Here is a 19,402-nt window from a genome sequence, read left to right on the forward strand (position 1 = left end):
CCAGGACTGACATAGAAAAAAGAAAAAAGAACAAAGAAAATTTTCTACATGGGGTTATCATATGCCTCAGTAATTGTATTCCTATGTGTACACCCAACAGAACTAAAAGGACACATTCACACAAATCCTGCATGTACATGGGTATGAACAGCAGCTCTATCCACGCAGCCAAAAGTGAATACAACTAAATGTTTATTGAGTCATGAGTACAAAACAACTATGATCCATAAACTAAATATTATTTAGCCCTAAAAAGAAATGAACTCACCTGGAGTAGTGGCCTTTATCTGTACCATCAGCTACTTAGGAGATGGAGATAGGGGAATCAAGATTTGAAGCAGTCTAGGAAGAAAAGTAAGGCTCTGTCTCAACAAACAGACTGTGTATAATAGTGCACATCTGTAGGAAGTGGAGGGTTGAAGGATTATGGTCTCAGACTAGCCCTGACAAAAACACTGGATAATACCTGAAAAATAATGACGCAAAGGAGGCTGAATGTGTGGTTCAAGTATTAGCAGTACCCCTCCCCCTATACACACAAACCAACCTTTTCCACCAATTATTTCAATTTGCTTTTTTTTTTCCAGTCCTGGGGCTTGAACTCAGGGTCTCTGAGTTCTATCCCAGAGCCTTTCTGTGCTCAAGGCCAGCACTCTACCACTTGAGCCACAGTGCTACTTTGGCTTTTTTTCCCACCTTTTTCTATATACTTTATTGGAGTCTCACAGACTTTCCTGCCTGGGCTGGCTTTGAACTGTCATCCTCAGATCTCAGCCTCCTGTGTAGTTAGTGTTATAGGCATGAGCTACTGGTGCCTGGCTTGAAATTCCTGATTTTTTTTGATGGTAGTGGGGATTGAGCTTAAGGTCTCTTACCTAGTTATAAGGCAGGCACTGTACCAGTTGTGCTTTACCTCCAGACACACCCCCCGCTTTTTTTTTTTGGGTCCGGTCGTGGGGCCTGAACTCTGGGCCTGGGCACTGTCCCTCAGCTCTTCAGCTCAAGGCTAGTGTTCTACCACTTCCAGCTTTTTTCTTTTTGCTTATGTGGTGCTGGGGAATTGAACCCAGGGTCTCAGGCATGCAAGGGAAGCGCTCTACCACTGAGCCACCTTCCCAGGCCCCCCCCCCCTTTTTTTTGTGGTGATACTGGGGTTTAAACTCAGGATCTAAGTGCTCTCCTTTAGTTTTTTGCTCAAGGCTAGTGCTCTACCACTTGAGCCACAGCTCCAGTTCCAGCTTTTTGTTGATTATTTGGAGATAAGAGTCTCACCAACTTTCCTGGCTTTGAGCCAGGATCCTCACAACTCAGTCTTCTAAGTAGTTAGGATTACAGGCAGGAGCCACCCGTGCCTGGCTCTGTGTCTTAAAAAGTTTTACAGCTTTGGTTCTTTTGTGACCACTGAGTTCCTGCACTGCCTGAGGCTCAGAGGCTCCAGAGATCCGGTAAGCAATCTCCTGAGGGTGGAAAGTGTGGTGGAGCCTTGTTCTGAGACTCGTCTGTCTCCTTCCCATCTGCCTGGTCAGTCATAGACCCTGACTTTGGGAAGCACTCATCCTTCTTGTAGGTATTTGTGGTTTTTTAGTTTGCAGGTTTCATTGCCTTTTCTGTTTTGTTTTTGTTTTTTGAAGGTAACAAACGAAGAGGACTTTATTAGGAAATTGGACTGTAAACCTGATCAGCATCTGAAGGTGGTTTCCATTTTTGGAAATACTGGTGATGGAAAGTCTCATACCCTCAACCACACTTTCTTCTATGGCCGTGAAGTCTTCAAAACTTCTCCTGCCCAGGAGTCCTGCACGGTGGGAGTGTGGGCTGCCTATGACCCAGTGCACAAAGTAGCAGTGATAGACACAGAAGGGCTGTTGGGGGCCACGGTGAATCTCAGCCAGCGAACACGGCTGCTGCTCAAGGTTCTGGCCATCTCAGACCTGGTCATCTATCGAACTCATGCAGACCGGCTACATAATGACCTCTTCAAATTCCTTGGGGATGCCTCAGAAGCTTATCTAAAACACTTCACCAAGGAGCTTAAAGCTACCACTGCCCGCTGTGGCCTAGATGTCCCTTTATCCACCCTGGGCCCTGCAGTTATTATTTTCCATGAGACTGTACACACTCAACTACTGGGCTCTGGTGAGTAAACAGGGCACAGGGTCCCAGAGTGCCCCTTCTGGGTACAAGGAGATGGCTATGAGAGGCAGTGACAACCTGGCTGAGGCCAGGTGCTTGTGGCTCATGCCTATAACCCTGGCTACTCAGGAGACTGAGATCTGAGGATCACAGTTTGAAGCCAGCCCAGGTAGGAGAGTTTTTGAGACTTATCTCCAATTAACCATCAGAAAACCAGAAGGGAGCCGGGTGCCGATGGCTCACGCGTGTAATCCTAGCTACTCAGGGGGCTGAGATCTGAGGATCGCGGTTCAAAGCTAGCCCGGGCAGGAAAGTTCGTGAGACTCTTATCTCCAATAAACCACTAGAAAACCAGAAGAGGTGCTGTGGCTCAAGCGGTAGAGCGCTCCCCTTGAGCTGAAGAGCACAAGGACAGAGCCCAAGCCCAGAGTTCAAGCCCCACGACAAAAAAAAAGAAAAGAAAAAAAAGAAAACCAGAAGGGGAGCTATTGACTCAATGTGGTGGAGCATTATCCTTGAGCACAAAAGCTCAAGGACAGTGCCTAGGATCTGAGTTCAAGCCCATGACCAACCAAAAAACAAAGCAAAAAAAAAAAAACACTGGCCACCAGTGGCTCACACCTGTAATCCCAGCTACTCAGGAGGCTGAGATCTGAGGATCATGGATCAAGGCTAGCTCGGGCAGGAAAAGTCTGTGAGACTCTTATCGCCAATTAATGACAGGAAGTAGCGCTGTGGCTCAAGTGGAATAGCACTAGCCTTGAGCTGAAGAGCTGAGGGACAGCGCCCAGGCCCAGAGTTCAAGCCCCAAGATCAAAAAACAAAACAGAAGTACCTCTCACTCAAACACACTGGTTCTGGCAACACAGAATTAGGGTTGAAAGCTTGACTAGAATGAGATGAAGAAAGAATAGGTGAACTGGACACATGACTCACACCTATAATCTAGTTTGGGATACTGAGACTGGAGAATTATGATCTTGAGGCTAGCCTGTACCTCATAGAGCCAGCTACCTCCTTCCCTTCCTTGTCCCTCCTTTTCTTCCCTTCATTTATTTTGGTACTGGGCTTTGAACTCAGGGCCAGGGTTACTATACCTTAGCTCTTTTGCTCATGCTAACATTCTACTACTTGAGCTACAGCTGCTGGTTCATTGGAGGTAAGAGTCTCGTGGACTTCGGACATTTCTACCTGGACTGGCTTCAAACGAAAATCCTCAGATCTCTGCCTTCAGAGTATCTGGGATTATAAGTATGAGGCATTGGTGCCTGAATATTATTTAAGGTTTTTTGTTTTTGTCAGTCATGGGGCTTGAACTCTGGGCCTGGGTGCTCCCTCAGCTCTTCATCTCAAGGAGAGTGCTCTACCACTTGAGCCACAGCACCACTTCCGGTTTTCTAGTGGTTTATTGGAGATAGGAGTCTCATAGTCTTTCCTGCCCGGGCTGGCTGTGAACCGAGATCCTCAGATCTCAGCCTCCTGAGTAGCTAGGATTACAAGCGTGAGCCACCGGTGCCGGGCTTATTTAAGTTTTTAAGAAATATTAAAAAAATATTTAATTGTACAAAGCAGTTTCAGTTGAGACCTTGTCTTTTGGTGTCTGCATTTTTTAGTGTTATTAAATAGTTTTGCAAAGGCTTACAATTCTATAAGTCAGGTAATGTGTACTATGTTTCTTGGTCAATGTCACCACTTCCTTTTTTTCCCTTAATTTTTTCTTTTAAAGGAGAATTAAGGATGTGAGTATACTGAACTCTTTACAAGGGTTCTAGCAAGGGGAGGAGAGCAGTGTAGTGGCGGCTGGACACTGAAGTATAATTTCAAAGTTTAAAATAGAGATATTACAGATCTTGGTGTATTGATAAGGCAAATGCAAGAAAGAGAGCAGGTACTTAACACGTGTAAGGCCTTATATGCAGTCCCAGCACTGTTTAAAAAAAAAAAAGAGCTGGGAAAGTGGCTCAGTGGTAGAGTGCTTGCCTTGCATGCATGAGGCCCTGGGTTTGATTCCTCAGCACCACATAAGCAAAAAAAGCTGGAGTGGCACTGTGGCTCAAGTGGTAGAGCGCTAGCCTTGAGCTGAAGAACTGACTGAGGGCTAGTGCCCAGGCCCAGAGTTCAGGCCCCACAACCAACCAAAAAAAAGGAAGAAAAGAAAGTAGGGTTAGGCACCCATGGCTCACATTTGTAATTGTAGCTACTCAGGAAGCTAAGATATGAGGATTGTAGTTCAAACCAGCCCTGGCAGGAAAGTCCAGTAAACTACCAAATAAACTTTTCTCCAATAAACTACCAAAAAGCTGGAAGTGTAGCTATAGCACAAGTAGTAGAGCACTAGCCTTAAGCTTAAGAAGCTCAGGGACAGTGCCCAGACCCTGAGTTAAAGCCCTAGGAGCAGCAACAAAAAAACAAAAACAAAAAGGGGAGGAGATGTAGGAAGAATTGGAGAGATTTACTGGAGAAAGAGTCAACTTTAGTCAGGACTATGGACAATTTATCCACATCAACAGGTGAGAGAGAAGTGTGTGTGTGTGTGTGTGTGTGTGTGTGTGTGTGTGTGTGTGTGTGTGTGTGTGTGTGTGTGTGTGTGTGTGAATTCTTGTCTTACTGTTTTCATGTTCTCAGGGAACTAGAGAGCAATATGGTCACTAAATAGGAATCTGAGGGAACAAATGCAACATCAGTGTTGGGTCGGGGTGATAACAGTATGACCCCTAAAACAGTTATACCATTCACCCTTTCATTCATTTAGCAGAGACACTGGACACAGAGCTAAGGACCAAATCCCCATCATTGAAAGGCTCACAGCCTAATTAGGGAGACCAAGCACTGCTCTGTTCAGCAGATACTACTAGGGACTATGGGAGTACAGAGGGTTCTGCACCTGAGTAGAGATCTCAGAAGGAGGAGGAGGCCATGTGCTCCTGCTAAATAAAGGAGGGAGGTTGATGTTCTGGGAATCACAAACCCAGCTGGATTCATACAGTAACTTGTGTTCTGGGAACTGCGAGTGGTTCTGGAAGAGCTTCCTGCATTCTAGCTTCATCCTGTAGTATGCCTGCATGCCTTTTCTACCTAGCATCTATAGAGTATAGACCAATCTCCTCATTATGTGTCCTCACCCTATGTGTATCTGTGCTTTCAAGTATTGCCACCTTTACTTCCATCTTTGCACGTGTGCTCTGTCTGCCAGGCCCCTGAGCCCAGGCTGGCCTACATCTTAGATTCAACTCAACTTTCATCCCTATAGTGCTTTTCCCAACTGCCCCCAGTACACCTTACTTACACTCTCATCATGTCTTCCTGTTCTTTGGCTCCTATCAAGTCTGAAATCATTACAGATGCTGTGTATTTGCTGTTGGTCTTTTTTATTAGAATGGAAACAGCACAAGGGTAGAAACATGGCCTGAGTTATTCACTGCTGTATCTGAAGAGCCTGGAGGAATGTTTGACACTAAAAGAGTGTGTATCCAAAGCATAACTTGCATGTATAGGATGAAATGGTAAAGATACTCAGAAGCCTCTGAAAGAGACTTATCTATCTGTACTTCAAAAATCTCCCTCAGTACCAGCCTGCAGTTGGAGAAGCTTGTCAAGAGGTTCTTGTAGTATTCAGGTGAGAAGAATTCAGAACTGTCAGGATAGAGACAGTAGGAGGGCAATGGAGGAGGGAAGTGGACAGATTGGGCCATGGGCCATCACAGAGGTGGTTCTGTCCAGTGGATGATGATGGTCTCAATGACTCATGACCTTCCAGAATGGAGGAATGGACTCCTTCCTTCCTGAGAAGGAGAGGAGATGTGGGCAGTGCTGACCTCCTGTTATCAGCCTTGCCTGCAATTTTGGATCTTCATTTTAGGATTTTGAAAGAGCCAGGTCCTCAAAAATTTACACCGTACCATGTACTCTATGTGAGGTGTTTTAATTTTTATTTTTGCCAGTCCTGTGGCTTGACCTTGGCTTGGGTACTATTCCTTAGCATTTTGCTTCACTTCCAGCTTTTTGGTGGTTAATCGGAGATAAGAGTCTCATGGATATTCCTGGCCAGACTTGCTTCAAACTTTGGTTCTTAGGGGTTGGGAAGGTGGCTCAGTGGTAGATTGCTTGCCTTGCATGCATGAGGCCCTGGCTTCGATTCCTCAGCACCACATAAACAAAAAATTGAAAGTGGTGCTGTGGCTCAAGTGCTAGAGTATTAGCCTTGAGCGAAGAGCCGAGGGACAGTACCCAGGCCCAGACTTCAGGCCCCACAACTGAAGAAAAACAAAACAAAACAAAAAAAAAACCCAAACTTTGGTTCTTAGATTTTAGCCTTCTGAATAGCTGTGGCACCCAAGGTTTTCTTTTCTTCTTTTCTTTTTTTCTGGCACTGAGGTTGAACTCATGGCGCCTTGGTGTTGCTAGATGGACATTGCCACTTGAGCCATGCCTCTAGGAGTTTCTTAGATTTTGTATACAAGGAAGTTCTAGCAAAACTGGGATCCAGATTATAGTCCAAAAGGTCTTGAATTCAGAGCTTTTTCTAGAATTCCATTGTGGCTTCCTTTAACCTTAGGATGGAACCAGGGAAGCCATATTTTACAAATGTAGGGTTTGGAGGGTGCTAGAATTGTGGGCAAGTTGATAATTAGACTTTTCTTTGTCTCATGGAATTTCTGGTTAATTTTGCCTTTCTGGACAGAGGATTGCTAGGTAGTTTGGTAGGAAAATGAATTACAGGTTGAGGATCCCCTGTCCCAAATTTTTGGGACCAGAATTCATTGGTGGAACATCCTTAAATTGAAAATGTGAAATCTAAAATGCTCTGTGATCTTATGGTCAAAAGTTTCAGAATTTGAAACATATTGGATATTCAGATTTAGAGATGTTCCATTTGTATTTCTGTATTACATGAGCAGAGCTAGGTCATTTCCTTAAACTACCTGTTAAGGAAAAAAGCTATGAGATAGTAGGAGGAAATGAAGGTAGCAGAAATGTGCTCCTGAAAAGTCTGTAACTCCCAGAGCTGCTACCTTTTTTATTTTTTGTTGTCAAGTGATGTAAAGAGGGGTTACAGTTACATAAGTAAGGTAGTAAGTACATTTCTTGTCAAACTTGTTACCCCTTCCCTCATTTTTCTCCCACTTTTCCTCCCCCCACCAGAGCTACTTCTTTTTTTATTAGTATATATTTTTTATTATAAAGATACTGTACAGAGGGGGTTACAGTTACATGAGTAAGGTAATGAATACATTTCCTATTGAGCATTGTTACCCTCTTTCGGAGCTACTTTTTTTTTTTTTTTTGTGGGGGGGGGTCCGTCCTGGGGCCTGAACTCTGGGCCTGGGCGCTGTCCCTCAGCTCTTCAGCTCAAGGCTAGCGCTCTACCACTTGAGCCACAGCACCACTTCCAGCGTTTTTTCTTTTTTGCTTCTGTGGTGCTGAGGAATCAAACCCAGGGCCTCATGAATACAAGGCAAGCGCTCTACCACTGAGCCACCTTCCCAGCGCCTCAGAGCTACTTCTTAAAGTGCAACATGAGATGAATATAGCTGCTGAATTATAGCCACTTCTCTTTAACGACCTTCCTTCTTCCCTCCCTCCCTCCCTTTCTTCCTTTCTCCCTCCCCCCTCTCATAACTTCCTTCCTTCCTTCCTTTTCATTCCTTCTTTTTTTTCTTCCTTCTTCCCTCCCTTCCTCCCTCCCTTCCTCCCTTCCTTCCTTCCTTCCTTCCTTCCTTCCTTTTTTGGTCCTGGGGCTTGAACTCAGCTTGGGTACTTGCTGTCCCTAAGTTTTTTGCTCAAGGCTAGTACTCTACCACTTGAGCCACAGCTCCACTTCTGGATTTTTTTTGGTGGTTAATAAACATCTCACAGGCTTTCTTGCCTTCATACCGTGATCCTTAGATGTTAGCCTCCTAAGTAGCTAGTATTATAGGCATGAGCTACTATTGCCCTGCTAATGACTATTCTTTTAAATTTGAGCTAGTCAGATACAGTTCAGTGGTAGAAGCATTTGTCTGTCATGCATGAGACCCTGAGTTCTATCCATGCCACTACAAAACCAAACAAATGCTACTAAAAACAAAATTTGAATTAGCCTTCAATATTAGTTGGAGTGATTTCCATGAAAATATTAATGCAAATTAAAATAAAATCCTTCCAACCTTTACAGCTCTAAAGGTAAAGATTATTTGCTGTTACCTGGGCTTGAATTCAGGGTCTCCCAATCTAGCTGGGCTTTTTTACTCAAGATTGATGCTGGCGTTCTGCTGATTATTGAGAGATAAGTCTCCTGGATTTGTCTGCCTGGGCTGGCCCTGAACTGCAAATCTCTGACCTCAGTCTCCCCAGGAGCTAGCATTACAGTCATGAGCCACTCACACTCCAGAACATTTCTTGACCCATCTGTCCTACAGCAGTCCACTGTTCTAGACTACTGCTGAGATAGCAGGCAAGCTGATAACTTCTATTTGGCGTGTGCCCCAGCTTCATCATAGAAGATCAGATGTCTCATGTATAGAATTCTAAATGCTTACCAAATGATAAGCTTAATGCGTTCACAGTGTACAGAACTATCTGAGCTGTTAAAAAAATAAGAAATGTCTCAGTATATCATATCAAGGACCAGACACAGAATATTAAGTAATAACAAAACAAGTTGCATATACGTGTTGGTAAATGTGGCAGAAAAACATCTTTGAAAGGGTGAACATTAGGCCAGGCAGTTGGATCATGCCTGCTGTCCTAGCTACTCAGGAGGAGGCCGTGATCTGAGGATCACAGTTCAATGCCAGTAAATTCATGAAACTTTTTTTGTTGGTTTTGTGGGGTTTGAACTCTGGGCCTGAGTACTGTCTCTCAGCTCTTCAGCTCAAGGCTAGCGCTCTACCATTTGAGCCATAGCGCCTCTTCTGGTTTTCTGGTGGTTAATTGGAGATAGAGTTTCACAGACGTTCCTGCCCCGGCTAGCTTTCAACTGTGATCCTCTGATCTCAGCCTCCTGCGTAGCTAGGATTACAGGTGTGAGCCACCGGTGCCAGCTCCACGAAACTCTTATCTCCAGTTAACTACCAGAAAACCAGAAGTGGAGCTCTGGCTCAAAGTGCTGGAGTACTAGCCTTGAATGAAAAAGCTCAGGGACAGCACCCAGGCCCCAAGTTCAAGCCCCATGACCGACCACCCCCCCCCCCAAAAAAAAAGGAAAAGGAAAAAAAGGAGAACATTGAATTATAGTTGCCCTTGTATAGCAACTGTAATTAGGAGGAGTTGAGGCCACATACAACTTTCATTTTATACTTTGACATGACTAGATTTTCTTACAATGAAGACTTTTGAAAAGATTCTTCCTTGAAATTAAATATATATATACACATACAAAAATATGTGCATCATACCCAAGTATGTGACATGTTGGATTTTTCACAACCTGAACACATCCATGTAATCAGTGCTAAATCATGAAACACCCATGCCCTTGACTGGATCCTCTCCAGACCAGGCTAACATAGCATGCCTCTGTGTGTGTGTGTGTGTGTATGTGTGTGTGTGTGTGTATGTGTGTGTGTGTGTGTGCGCGCGTGCGCACGTGCATGTGTGCTTTACATATACAGAATAAGTTGGTTTTTAATTTTTTTTTGTCTTTTTTTGATCCTGGGGATTGAGCCCCAGAATGATGCACTTGCTAGGCAAGTGCTTGCCACTGAGCTGCATCCTAGCCCTGGAGTAGATTTGTTTTTTATGCTAAAAGGAGCAATCAGTCACTCACTGCTCACATGCCTGTATCTGCCTGTACAGATCACCCTTCAGAGGTGCCGGAGAAACTTATCCAGGACAGGTTCCGAAAGCTGGGCCGCTTCCCTGAAGCCTTTAGTTCTATTCACTACAAGGGAACGAGGACTTACAACCCCCCCACAGACTTCTCTGGGCTTCGACGGGCTTTGGAGCAGCTGTTAGAGAATAACACTACCCGATCTCCCCGGCACCCGGGGGTCATCTTCAAAGCCCTGAAGGTGAGTTGGCTCCTGCCCAAGTGCTGCTCATGGGGTGCCTGTGGGTAATGAGGACACTAGTCCTCAGCTTTCTTGTAGACAATGGAAGAGGAAGAGCATATTTCCAGAAGTTTAACTCTGGAGGACTCTTCAGTCATAGTAAAACAGTTGATAAGAGCTTCTGTTTGGAGAAACCACCAGCCTTTTGGGTAATAGGAGAAAGTGTTTGTTCTGGGTGGAGTTGGTACAGTCCTTGACTTTGGGTTGAAGTTCATTTATGCTTTATACTTTTATTTATATGGACGTATTTTTCTTCTTACCTGTCCTAGCCTATTTTCTATTGCTATAGCAAAATTCCTGAAACTGAGTAGTTTAAAAGAATAGAGGTTTAGTTGGTTCACCATTCTGAAGACTGCAAGCTGGATGGCAGCATTGCGCTGGCATCTGCTCAGGATCTGGTGAGAGCCTTCTTGCTGTATTGTTATGTGGTTGAGGGCATCACCAGTGATGGTAGAGCAGGTGTTTTGAGGCTTTATAACAATACTTGTTCATTGATAACTTGTTCATTGATAACATGAGTAGACTAATTCATTCCTGAGGACAGACCCCTCATAACTTACCTCCAAGCATTATAAATTTAGAAATTGAGTTTCCAGAACATGAAATTTGGGGCATATATTCAAATCATAATATTAATCTAAACTTACTCAAGACAACAGCTTTTTTGCCGGTGCTGGTGGCTCACACCTGTGATCCTAGCTACTTAGGAGGCTGAGATCTGAGGATTGTGGTTTGAAACCAGCTTTGGGCAGAAAAGTCCCCATGAGACTCTTATCTCCAACTAACCACTCAAAACCAGAAGTGGGCTGCAGCTCAAAGTGGTAAAGTTCTAGCCTTGCACAAAAGAGCTCAGGGACAGTGCACAGGCCCTGAGTTCAAGCCTCACACTGAACAAAAACAAAACCTTTTTTCATCCTTAAAAAAAATAATTAGGTGCAGGGGCTGGGAAGGTGGCTCAGTGGTTGGTAGAGCGCTTGCCTTGCATGCATGAGGCCCTGGGTTTGATTCCTCAGCACCACATAAGCAAAAAGAAAAAAGCCGGAAGTGGTCCTGTGGCTCAAGTGGTAGAGCGCTAGCCTTGAGCTGAAGAGCTGAGGGACAGTGCCCAGGCCCAGAGTTCAGGCCCCACAACCGGACCCAAAAAAAAAAAAAAATTAGGTGCAGAACGCTAGTGGCTCACACATGTAATCCTAGCTACTCAGAAGGCTGAGATGTGAGGATTATGGTTTAAAGTCTCTGAGATGCTTAGCTCCATTTAACCACCAAAAAGCTAGAAGTGGAGTTGTGGCTCAAGTGGCAGAGCACTAGCCTGCTTACTGAATAATCTCAAGAACTTTCCTGCCTGAGCTGGCTTTGAACCATGATCCTTAGATCTCAGCCTCCTGAGCAGCTAGGATTACAGGCATAAGCCACCAATGCCTAGCATGAGAAGGAAACTTTTTGTTATCAGTATAAATGGGAAATTGGTATCATCAGTAGGAAATTACAAAAACAAAAATAAGAACAGACTCATAATAACAATAATTATTGCTTCTTGCTAAAATGCAGAGTATTATGTATGGATTAATTCATTTAGTCCTTATATCATCCATGAGTAAGCTGCTATTGTCATTTTGAAGATGGAAAAGCAGAGGCACAGAGAAACGAAGTAACTGATTGTATTTAGTAAGTGACAGGAGACATAAATCCTGACAATTTTGTTTCAGAGCTCCTTTTCATAGTCTAGAAGTCTCTACTCCATCCCAGCAGATAAAATAAGAGAGACTGTTCCTGATGGAAGATCATGAGACTCTATTTTTATTTTTCATTTTTTGTCAGTCGTGGTGCTTGAACTCAGGGCATGAGTCCTATTCCTGAGCTTTTGCACTCAAATCTAGTGCTCTACCACTTTTAGCCACAGAGCCATTTCCGGTTTTCTGGTGGTTAATTGGAGTTAACGAGTTTCATGGATTTTACTGCCCAGGATAGCTTCGAGCTGTGATCCTCAGATCTCAGCCTCTTGAGTAGCTAGGATTACAGGCATGAGCTACCAGCACTGGGCATGAGACTTTATTTATTTATTTATTTTTGTTGTTTTTGTTTTTGGGTCCTGTTGTGGGGCCTGAACTCTGGGCCTGGGCGCTGTCCCTCAGCTCTTCATCTCAAGGCTAGCGCTCTACCACTTGAGCCACAGCACCACTTCCAGCTTTTTTCTTTTTGCTTATGTGGTGCTGAGGAATCGAACTCAGGGCCTCAGGCATGCAAGGTAAGCGCTCTACCACTCAGCCACCTTCCCAGCCCATGAGACTTTATTTAAAAGGAAGATTATTAACAAATATTTATGAGATGATATGATATTTATTACCTATGTGAGATTTTCTAACGGATTCTGAAATTGAAAAAATAACTAGAAAGAGGTAATTTCTGCTTTGGAATTTGAGCTTTTTTTTTTTCTTCCTCAAGGCTAGTGCTCTACCACTTGAGCCCTAGCTCTACTTCCATTTTTTTGGTGCTTAACTGGAGATACGAGTCTCAGAGACTTTTCTTGCCTGGGCTGGCTTCAAACCATAATCTTCAAATCTCAGCCTCCTAAGTAGTTAGGATTACTGGTGTGAGCCACCAGCACCTGGCTTTTTTTTTTTTTTTAATTGTAGATAAAGAGTCTCATTCTTTTTTTTTTTTTTTCCCTGCCTGGGATGGCTTTGAATCACAGTCCTTACAGCCCAGCCTCTTGAGTAGTTAGGATTACAGGCATGAGCCACTGGCACCCTGCTCCTTTTCCTTTTTTTTTTGGTTGGTTGTGGGGCTTGAACTCTGGGCCTGGGTGCTGTACCTGAGCAAGGCTAACATTCTATCACTTTGAACCACAGCGCCACTTCTGGTTTTCTTGTGCTTATTTGGAGTCTCATGGACTTTTTCCTGCCCAGGCTGGCTTTGAACCACAATCCTCAGATCTCAACCTCCTGAGTAGATAGGATTTCTGGTGTGAACCATCGGGGCTCACCCTTTTCCCTTACTATAGAAGGAAAGTAGTGTTCCTAACAGGGCTGAGGTATGGATTCTATGAGATCATATCTAAGAAACAAAGGCTTTAGTGTATAGTTAAGTGTTCAAACACTGTGCAAATCATATTATTCATGGTATGCTCCTTGAATGCATTTGAGGCTAATGTGTTTTCAGAGGTGTTGGCTGAGTGTGTCCTTGAAAGTAGAAGATGGCTTTCACTGTCTGTTTTATTTTATTTTTTGCCAGTCCTGGGGCTTGAACTCAGGGCCTGGGCACTGTCCCTGAGCTTGTTTTGCTCAAGGCTAGCACTCTACTATAGAGTCAATTCCCACTTTTTCTGTGTATGTGGTTCTGAGGAATCGAACCCAGGGCTTCATGCATGCTAGGCAAGCACTCTACCACTAAGCCACCTTGCTAGCCCTGGCTTTCACTGTCTAATGTGTGCTTAGAGGTGTTGGCTGAGTGTGTCCTTGTAAGTAGAAGATGGTTTTCACTGTGAACATTCTTTTGTGCGTTTTTTGTTGTTGCTATTGTCGGTCATGGGGCTTGAACTCTGGGCCTGGGTGCTTCACTGTGACCATTTCTGTAGGATGCTGAATCCATGCTAAGACACACAACAGTTATAAATACTGTCACTGTGAATCATTAAGCCAATAGACCAGTTCTTTAAATGAACCCAGCTCAGTGTGGAAAGACATCAGGGACACTGAGTGCTACAATTACTGCTCAGGGCTTTTCCCCTTGGGTGTCTTGCACATCTAATCCCAGCCCAGTTTACAGGCACTTTAAAGGAAAGCAGTTGCACTGTATTCTTACAATATGATACCACTCAGGAAGCTTGCTTTCTGCAATTAAAATGAGCCTGGTTGGCTGGACTGCTGATGATTCTTAGTAACTGGTGTCTGCAGAATTTCCTGTAGACCTGGTGTTTTCTATTTTTGTGAGGTAGGCGAGGGGCTGTGTTGGACTCCTGTTTATGAGAAGGAGTGATCTGTTCAGGCACAGCGTTTGGGCTCTCACCAGAAATTGTATTAGTTTTGCAATTTTTGCCATGGTCTTTGAAATAATTGGGCTAGACACTGGTGGCTCACAGCTATAACTCTAGTTACTCAGGAGACTTGAGATCTGAGGAGCATAGTTCAAGCTTGGGCAAGAAAGTCTGTGAGACTGTTATCTTTAGTACCAAAGAAGCTGGAAGTAGAGCTGTGGCTCAAGTAGTAGAGTGTTAGCCTTGAGACAAAAATTCACCAGTAGCACCCGAACTCTGAGTTTAAGTCCTAGGACTGGCACGCATTAGCACATGCATGCGCGCATACACGCACACAATTGTTTTTTGCCTTTTTGTTTGTGTTGTTTTGTATCTAATCTCCTTTAAATTTGGAGTGGTTAATTCTCTGATTATCACTCTCATAAAAAGCTACCTGCCTTTAGAGTTTTCATTAGGCCAATTGGTCAAGTTTGCTGTCCAAATTAAGTCTGAGGTCCATATTGTTTTTAGTTTATATTATTGTATAAGGTAATGGATGTCTATACTCCACTTACTATTTTATTAATGCATACTATTGTATTTATTGTTTTTATAAATAGTCATGCATCTTTTTTAGTATAAGAGAATGTGGGTGGGAATGGCATATTTGATTTTTGTCAGGATAATTTATTTGGTTTCCTGTGTATCCTCTTGATAGCTTTATTTTTTCCAGTTCCTTGGTAACTCATCATATAAACACCTTGAGAAACCCAGGGTTTGTTCTAATATGATTTATATGATTCTTTGCTATTTATTAAAAAAAAAAACAATATTGGGGTATGTAATTCCAGCTCTTGGGAAATGGAGGCAGGAGGATTGCTAGTTCATTGCCAGCCTGGGGCTACATAGTGATAGTCTGCCTCAAAAAGAAAATATTCACAATATATTCTTTGTGGTTTTTTTTGAGGGAAGGGACTGTTTTTTGCTTTGTTTTTGATAGTGCCAAGAATTAAACTCAGGTCTTGTACATGCTAGGCAAGTGCTCATTACTAAGATATATCTCCAACCTTTGGATTTTTCGAATCAGGATCTCACTAATTTTTCCCTGCCCAAAAGCAATTAGTTAAAATGAATTTGGACTTGAGCTCCTCTTGTCTCTTCCTCCTAAATGCTGAAGGTGTCTGCCACCATACCTGGCCTTTTACTGTATCTTATTCCTGAGGTTCCAACTGATTGATGCAGCAGGTCAAATTGAAGAGAGTCCATATGTCTCTTTTCATGTTTATTATTGAATAAATAGGAAGTGTGGGCCTGGAAATGTGGTTAATGAGAAAGAATGAGAATTCTGAGAGAGAATGAGAGAGAATATCTCTGTGTATGAGAGAGAAAGAGAAAGAAGAAAGAAAGAAAGAGAAAGAAAACAAGAGTTGAGGGTGGTGACTGCAGCCACTTTTTGCTCTGGTGGTTTGCCCATGTATGCCTAAAATGGTTTCCTTGCTGTGTTTGCCCATGTATGTCTAAAATGGTTTCCTTGCTGACAGGATCACAGTTATTTGGCCACACTGTGGTCCCTGAGTCTTGGTACCATTTTTCTTTTCTTTTTTTTTTGTCATGGGGCTTGAACTCTGGGCCTGGGCTCTGTCCCTCAGCTCTTCAGCTCAAGGCTAGCACTCTTCCACTTGAGCCACAGCGGCACTTCCAGTTTTCTGGTGGTTTATTGGAGATAAGAGTCTCATGGACTTTTCTGCCTGGGCTGGTTTTGAACTGTGATCCTCAGATCTCAGCCTCTTGAGTAGCTAGGATTACAGATGTGAGCCACTAACACCCAGCTTGGTACTATTTTTCTAGCTGGGGCATTTTGCACTCTTTTGCTCAGGATCTATAGTAGCATCATCTCACAAAACATACCAGTGGGCTGAGAGGTAAATTTGGTGAAAGGAAGCAGATGCTCAAGGCCCAGTTGAATAGGGGAATTAATATTGACTTATAGGGGAAAGGAATATTGAATTAACTGTGCTTGTCTGTACTTACAGTTCAGAATAATTGGGAAGATTGTGTTAAAGCTGAATTCATGTAGGTTTCTGTAGTATATTCTTTAGCCTCTGATCACCAGATGTAGAAACTCTTGACTTTCCAATTCTATCACATTATAAGGCACCTATTAAGTATTTGGAAGTTAAGTTTGTTTGGGGGTGCCATCATTGATTATAGAAGAGTGTCAATTTTGATTCAGGAATTGTACTGCTAGCCCTTGATGACTGGGGTTAACCTTATAGGTACAATAGAAGGATCCGTACTGTTGCCAAGGCAACTAAGGTTCAAGATCATCCAGTCTCCAGGCAACCAAGTCTTCAGATTTGCTTCAAATACTTTTGCAGTCACTCTCACAAGAGGCCCTTCCTTGCCTTTCCCTCCCAGCTTTGACACCTCAGGAGGAAGAGAGCCCGAGAAACCATGGAATAATGTGAGATTTGAATTTTTTTCACTTGTTTGTCTGCCTAGTATTGAAGCACATGCTACACTACTGTGCTTCATCCCCAGGTTTTGAAATTTATACCTAGAAAAGCATGTGGATTTGGTGAAGGCTATGTCTGCACTAGGCAAGAAAAATCAGATTACAGAGAAAGGAGGGCAGGTCTTTCCTATTTGAATCTGAAATACACTATCATCAGTTTTTTTTTTTAAATAGATACTATTACAGTCTCACACTCTTGATTCTTGTAAAGCTTTCTGAAATTGTAAAGGTTGACTCATTACTGTTAAGTTGGACTTGTAAAAGAAGTGGCATGGTTGCTTCCTTACCCAGCATGTGAGAGTGTGGATGGCCTGAAGGTGGTTTATATCAGAGTTCTTCTCTTTCTGACATCATAAGAAGTTACCAGTGTCTTGGACAGCATAAGATAAGCTACCATTTGCCTACAGCAGAGAATGCTGGCAGTTCCAAGGGCATGAGGGCCATGGAAAGTCAGGCTGCAGACTGACCATGTTAGGCTCTAAGATACTTTGAAATGGTTCTACTTCGTTGAAGAACTTCCAGAGAATTGACCTGGGCCACTTGAGTTGGAACAGAAAGTGCACTACTAGCATTATTGGGCTACAAATTTATGTTCACTGGAGGCAGCTTTTCCTCTAATTGATCTCGTTACTGAACTAATGTTAAAACTTGCTATTTGTCCTTAGGAAAACAAGTAGGAAAAGTAAAATTCAGAGGCTAAAAAAATGCTGATATGGTATCCACCATATCATCGATAACAGCTTCTACACTCCTTAGTTGTTTGCTTATTTTCTCTGTCATTAGATACTTCTTCTTCTTACAAATGATTTTTCTTTTTTGCCAGTCCTGAGGCTTGAACTCAGGGCCTGGGCACTGTCTCTACTTCTTTTGCTCAAGGCTAGCTCAAGCCACAGCACCACTTTTGGCTTTTTCTGTGTATATAGTACTGAGGAATTCAACCCAGGGCTTCACGCATGCTAGGCAAGCGCTCTACCACTAAGCCACATTCCCAGGCCATACAACTGATTGTTTTCTTTCTTTCTTTCTTTCTTTTTTTTTTTTTTGGGTCCAGTCGTGGGGCCTGAACTCTGGGCCTGGGCACTGTCCCTCAGCTCTTCAGCTCAAGGCTAGCGCTCTACCACTTGAGCCACAGCGCCACTTCCGGCTTTTTTCCTTTTGCTTATGTGGTGCTGAGGAATCGAACCCAGGGCCTCATGGATGCAAGGCAAGCGCTCTACCACTGAGCCACCTTCCCAGCCCCACAACTGACTTTTTCTACCTTCATTGCCATTATTTCTGAAGAAGAGTGAGCTGCCCAGGGTAACAATGACAGAAATCACAGCAGCCAACAATTTTCTGTGTGTTCACTTTAGTTTTATTTATTTTTTTTGTCGGTCATGGGGTATGAACTCTGGGCCTGGGCACTGTCCCTCAGCTCTTCAGCTCAAGGCTGGCGCTCTACCACTTGAGCCATAACACTTCCAGCTTTTTCTGTTCATGAGGTGCTGAGGAATCGAACCCAGGGCCTAATGCATGCAAGGCAAGCACTCTATCACTGAGCCATCTTCTCAGCCCCAGTGTGTGCTCACTTTGTGGGAAGTGCTCTGCATGGCTAACCTCCTTTGATCCTTAAGATGTAATGGTCTGAAGAGACCTACTGCAGAGAATACCAATGGTGTGCTGTGTGTCTATTCTATAGATAAGGAATCAGAAGCACCAAGTGCAGAACTGCCAACTATAAGCTGGCTTTCTAGACCTCACTTTTTCCCTCTTTCCTTTTTCTTTCCCTCCTTCCCTCTTTCTCTGAGCTTTTACTCAAGGCTAGCACTCTACCACTTTGAGCCACAGATCTACTTCTGGCTTTTATGTGGTTAATTGGAGATAAGAGTCTCACAGGAATTTTCTGCCTAGGTTAGCTTGGAACCATAATCCTTAGATCTCAGCCTCCTGGGTAGCTAGGATTAAAGGCATAAGCCATTGGGATCCTGTGCCCCTTGGGTTTTCAACTCCGGGTTTGAGACTACTTCCTTCCAAAAAGAAAAAGGAGGCTATGTTGTTAAACTTTGTAGTGCTTGGGCTTGAACTCAGGGGTTGTGTATGCTAGGCTAGTACTATACCAGTGAGCTACATATCCAGCCTAGGGACATAAGAAATTCTTGGACTGGGGATGTGGCTTAGTGGTAGAGTGCTTGCCTTGCATGCATGAAGCCCTGGGTTGGATTCCTCAGTACCACATAAACAGAAAAAGTTGGAAGGGGCTGGGAAGGTGGCTCAGTGGTAGAGTGCTTGCCTTTTTTGCTTGAGGCCCTGGGTTCAATTCTTCAGCACCACATAAGCAGAAAAATTCAGAAGTGGCACTATGGCTCAAGTGGTAGAGCACTAGCCTTGAGCTGCAGAGGTGAAGGACAGTGCCCAGGCCCAGAGTTCAGGCCCCATGACTGGCCAAAACAAAACAAAACAAAAAAGTTGGAAGTGGTGCTGTGTCTCAAGTGCTAGCCTTGAGCAAAAGAAGCTCAAGGGCAATGCTTAGGCCCTAAGTCCCAGGACTGGCAAAAAAAAAAAAGAAAAAAGAAAAAAAATTCTTATTGAAACTTTTTTGAAACTCTTTTCATGGCTTGAGTTTAAAATCTAATCTGTACTTTTACTAGATTCCATTTCGAAATTTCTTCTTGCCTTTCACTAAAGGAGGTACCATCTTGTCCTCCCTACTTTCCCTTCTCTTCCTCTGCCCAGTGCTTGGCTGCTTCAGACTCAGGCACTGATAGGAACTCTGACTAGTGTGCATTGAATAGT

The 19,402-nt window shown here is 43.5% G+C and overlaps 1 protein-coding gene across 2 annotated transcripts in view; it reads left to right on the plus strand.

Moving 5' to 3' along the window:
• The window catches only part of Zfyve1 (zinc finger FYVE-type containing 1), a 59,515-nt gene that overhangs the window by 28,489 nt on the left and 11,624 nt on the right, over positions 1–19,402 (plus strand). For both annotated transcript variants that reach the window (XM_042692666.1, XM_042692667.1), the window contains exons 3-4: positions 1,632–2,136; positions 9,910–10,124. In XM_042692666.1, coding sequence (XP_042548600.1) covers positions 1,632–2,136; positions 9,910–10,124 — 720 coding nt within the window. The remainder of the gene's footprint in view (positions 1–1,631; positions 2,137–9,909; positions 10,125–19,402) is intronic.

The sequence above is a fragment of the Dipodomys spectabilis genome, unplaced genomic scaffold (genome assembly GCF_019054845.1).
Source record: "Dipodomys spectabilis isolate Male_0828 unplaced genomic scaffold, ASM1905484v1 ptg000157l, whole genome shotgun sequence".
NCBI classification, from domain to species: Eukaryota; Metazoa; Chordata; class Mammalia; order Rodentia; family Heteromyidae; genus Dipodomys; species Dipodomys spectabilis.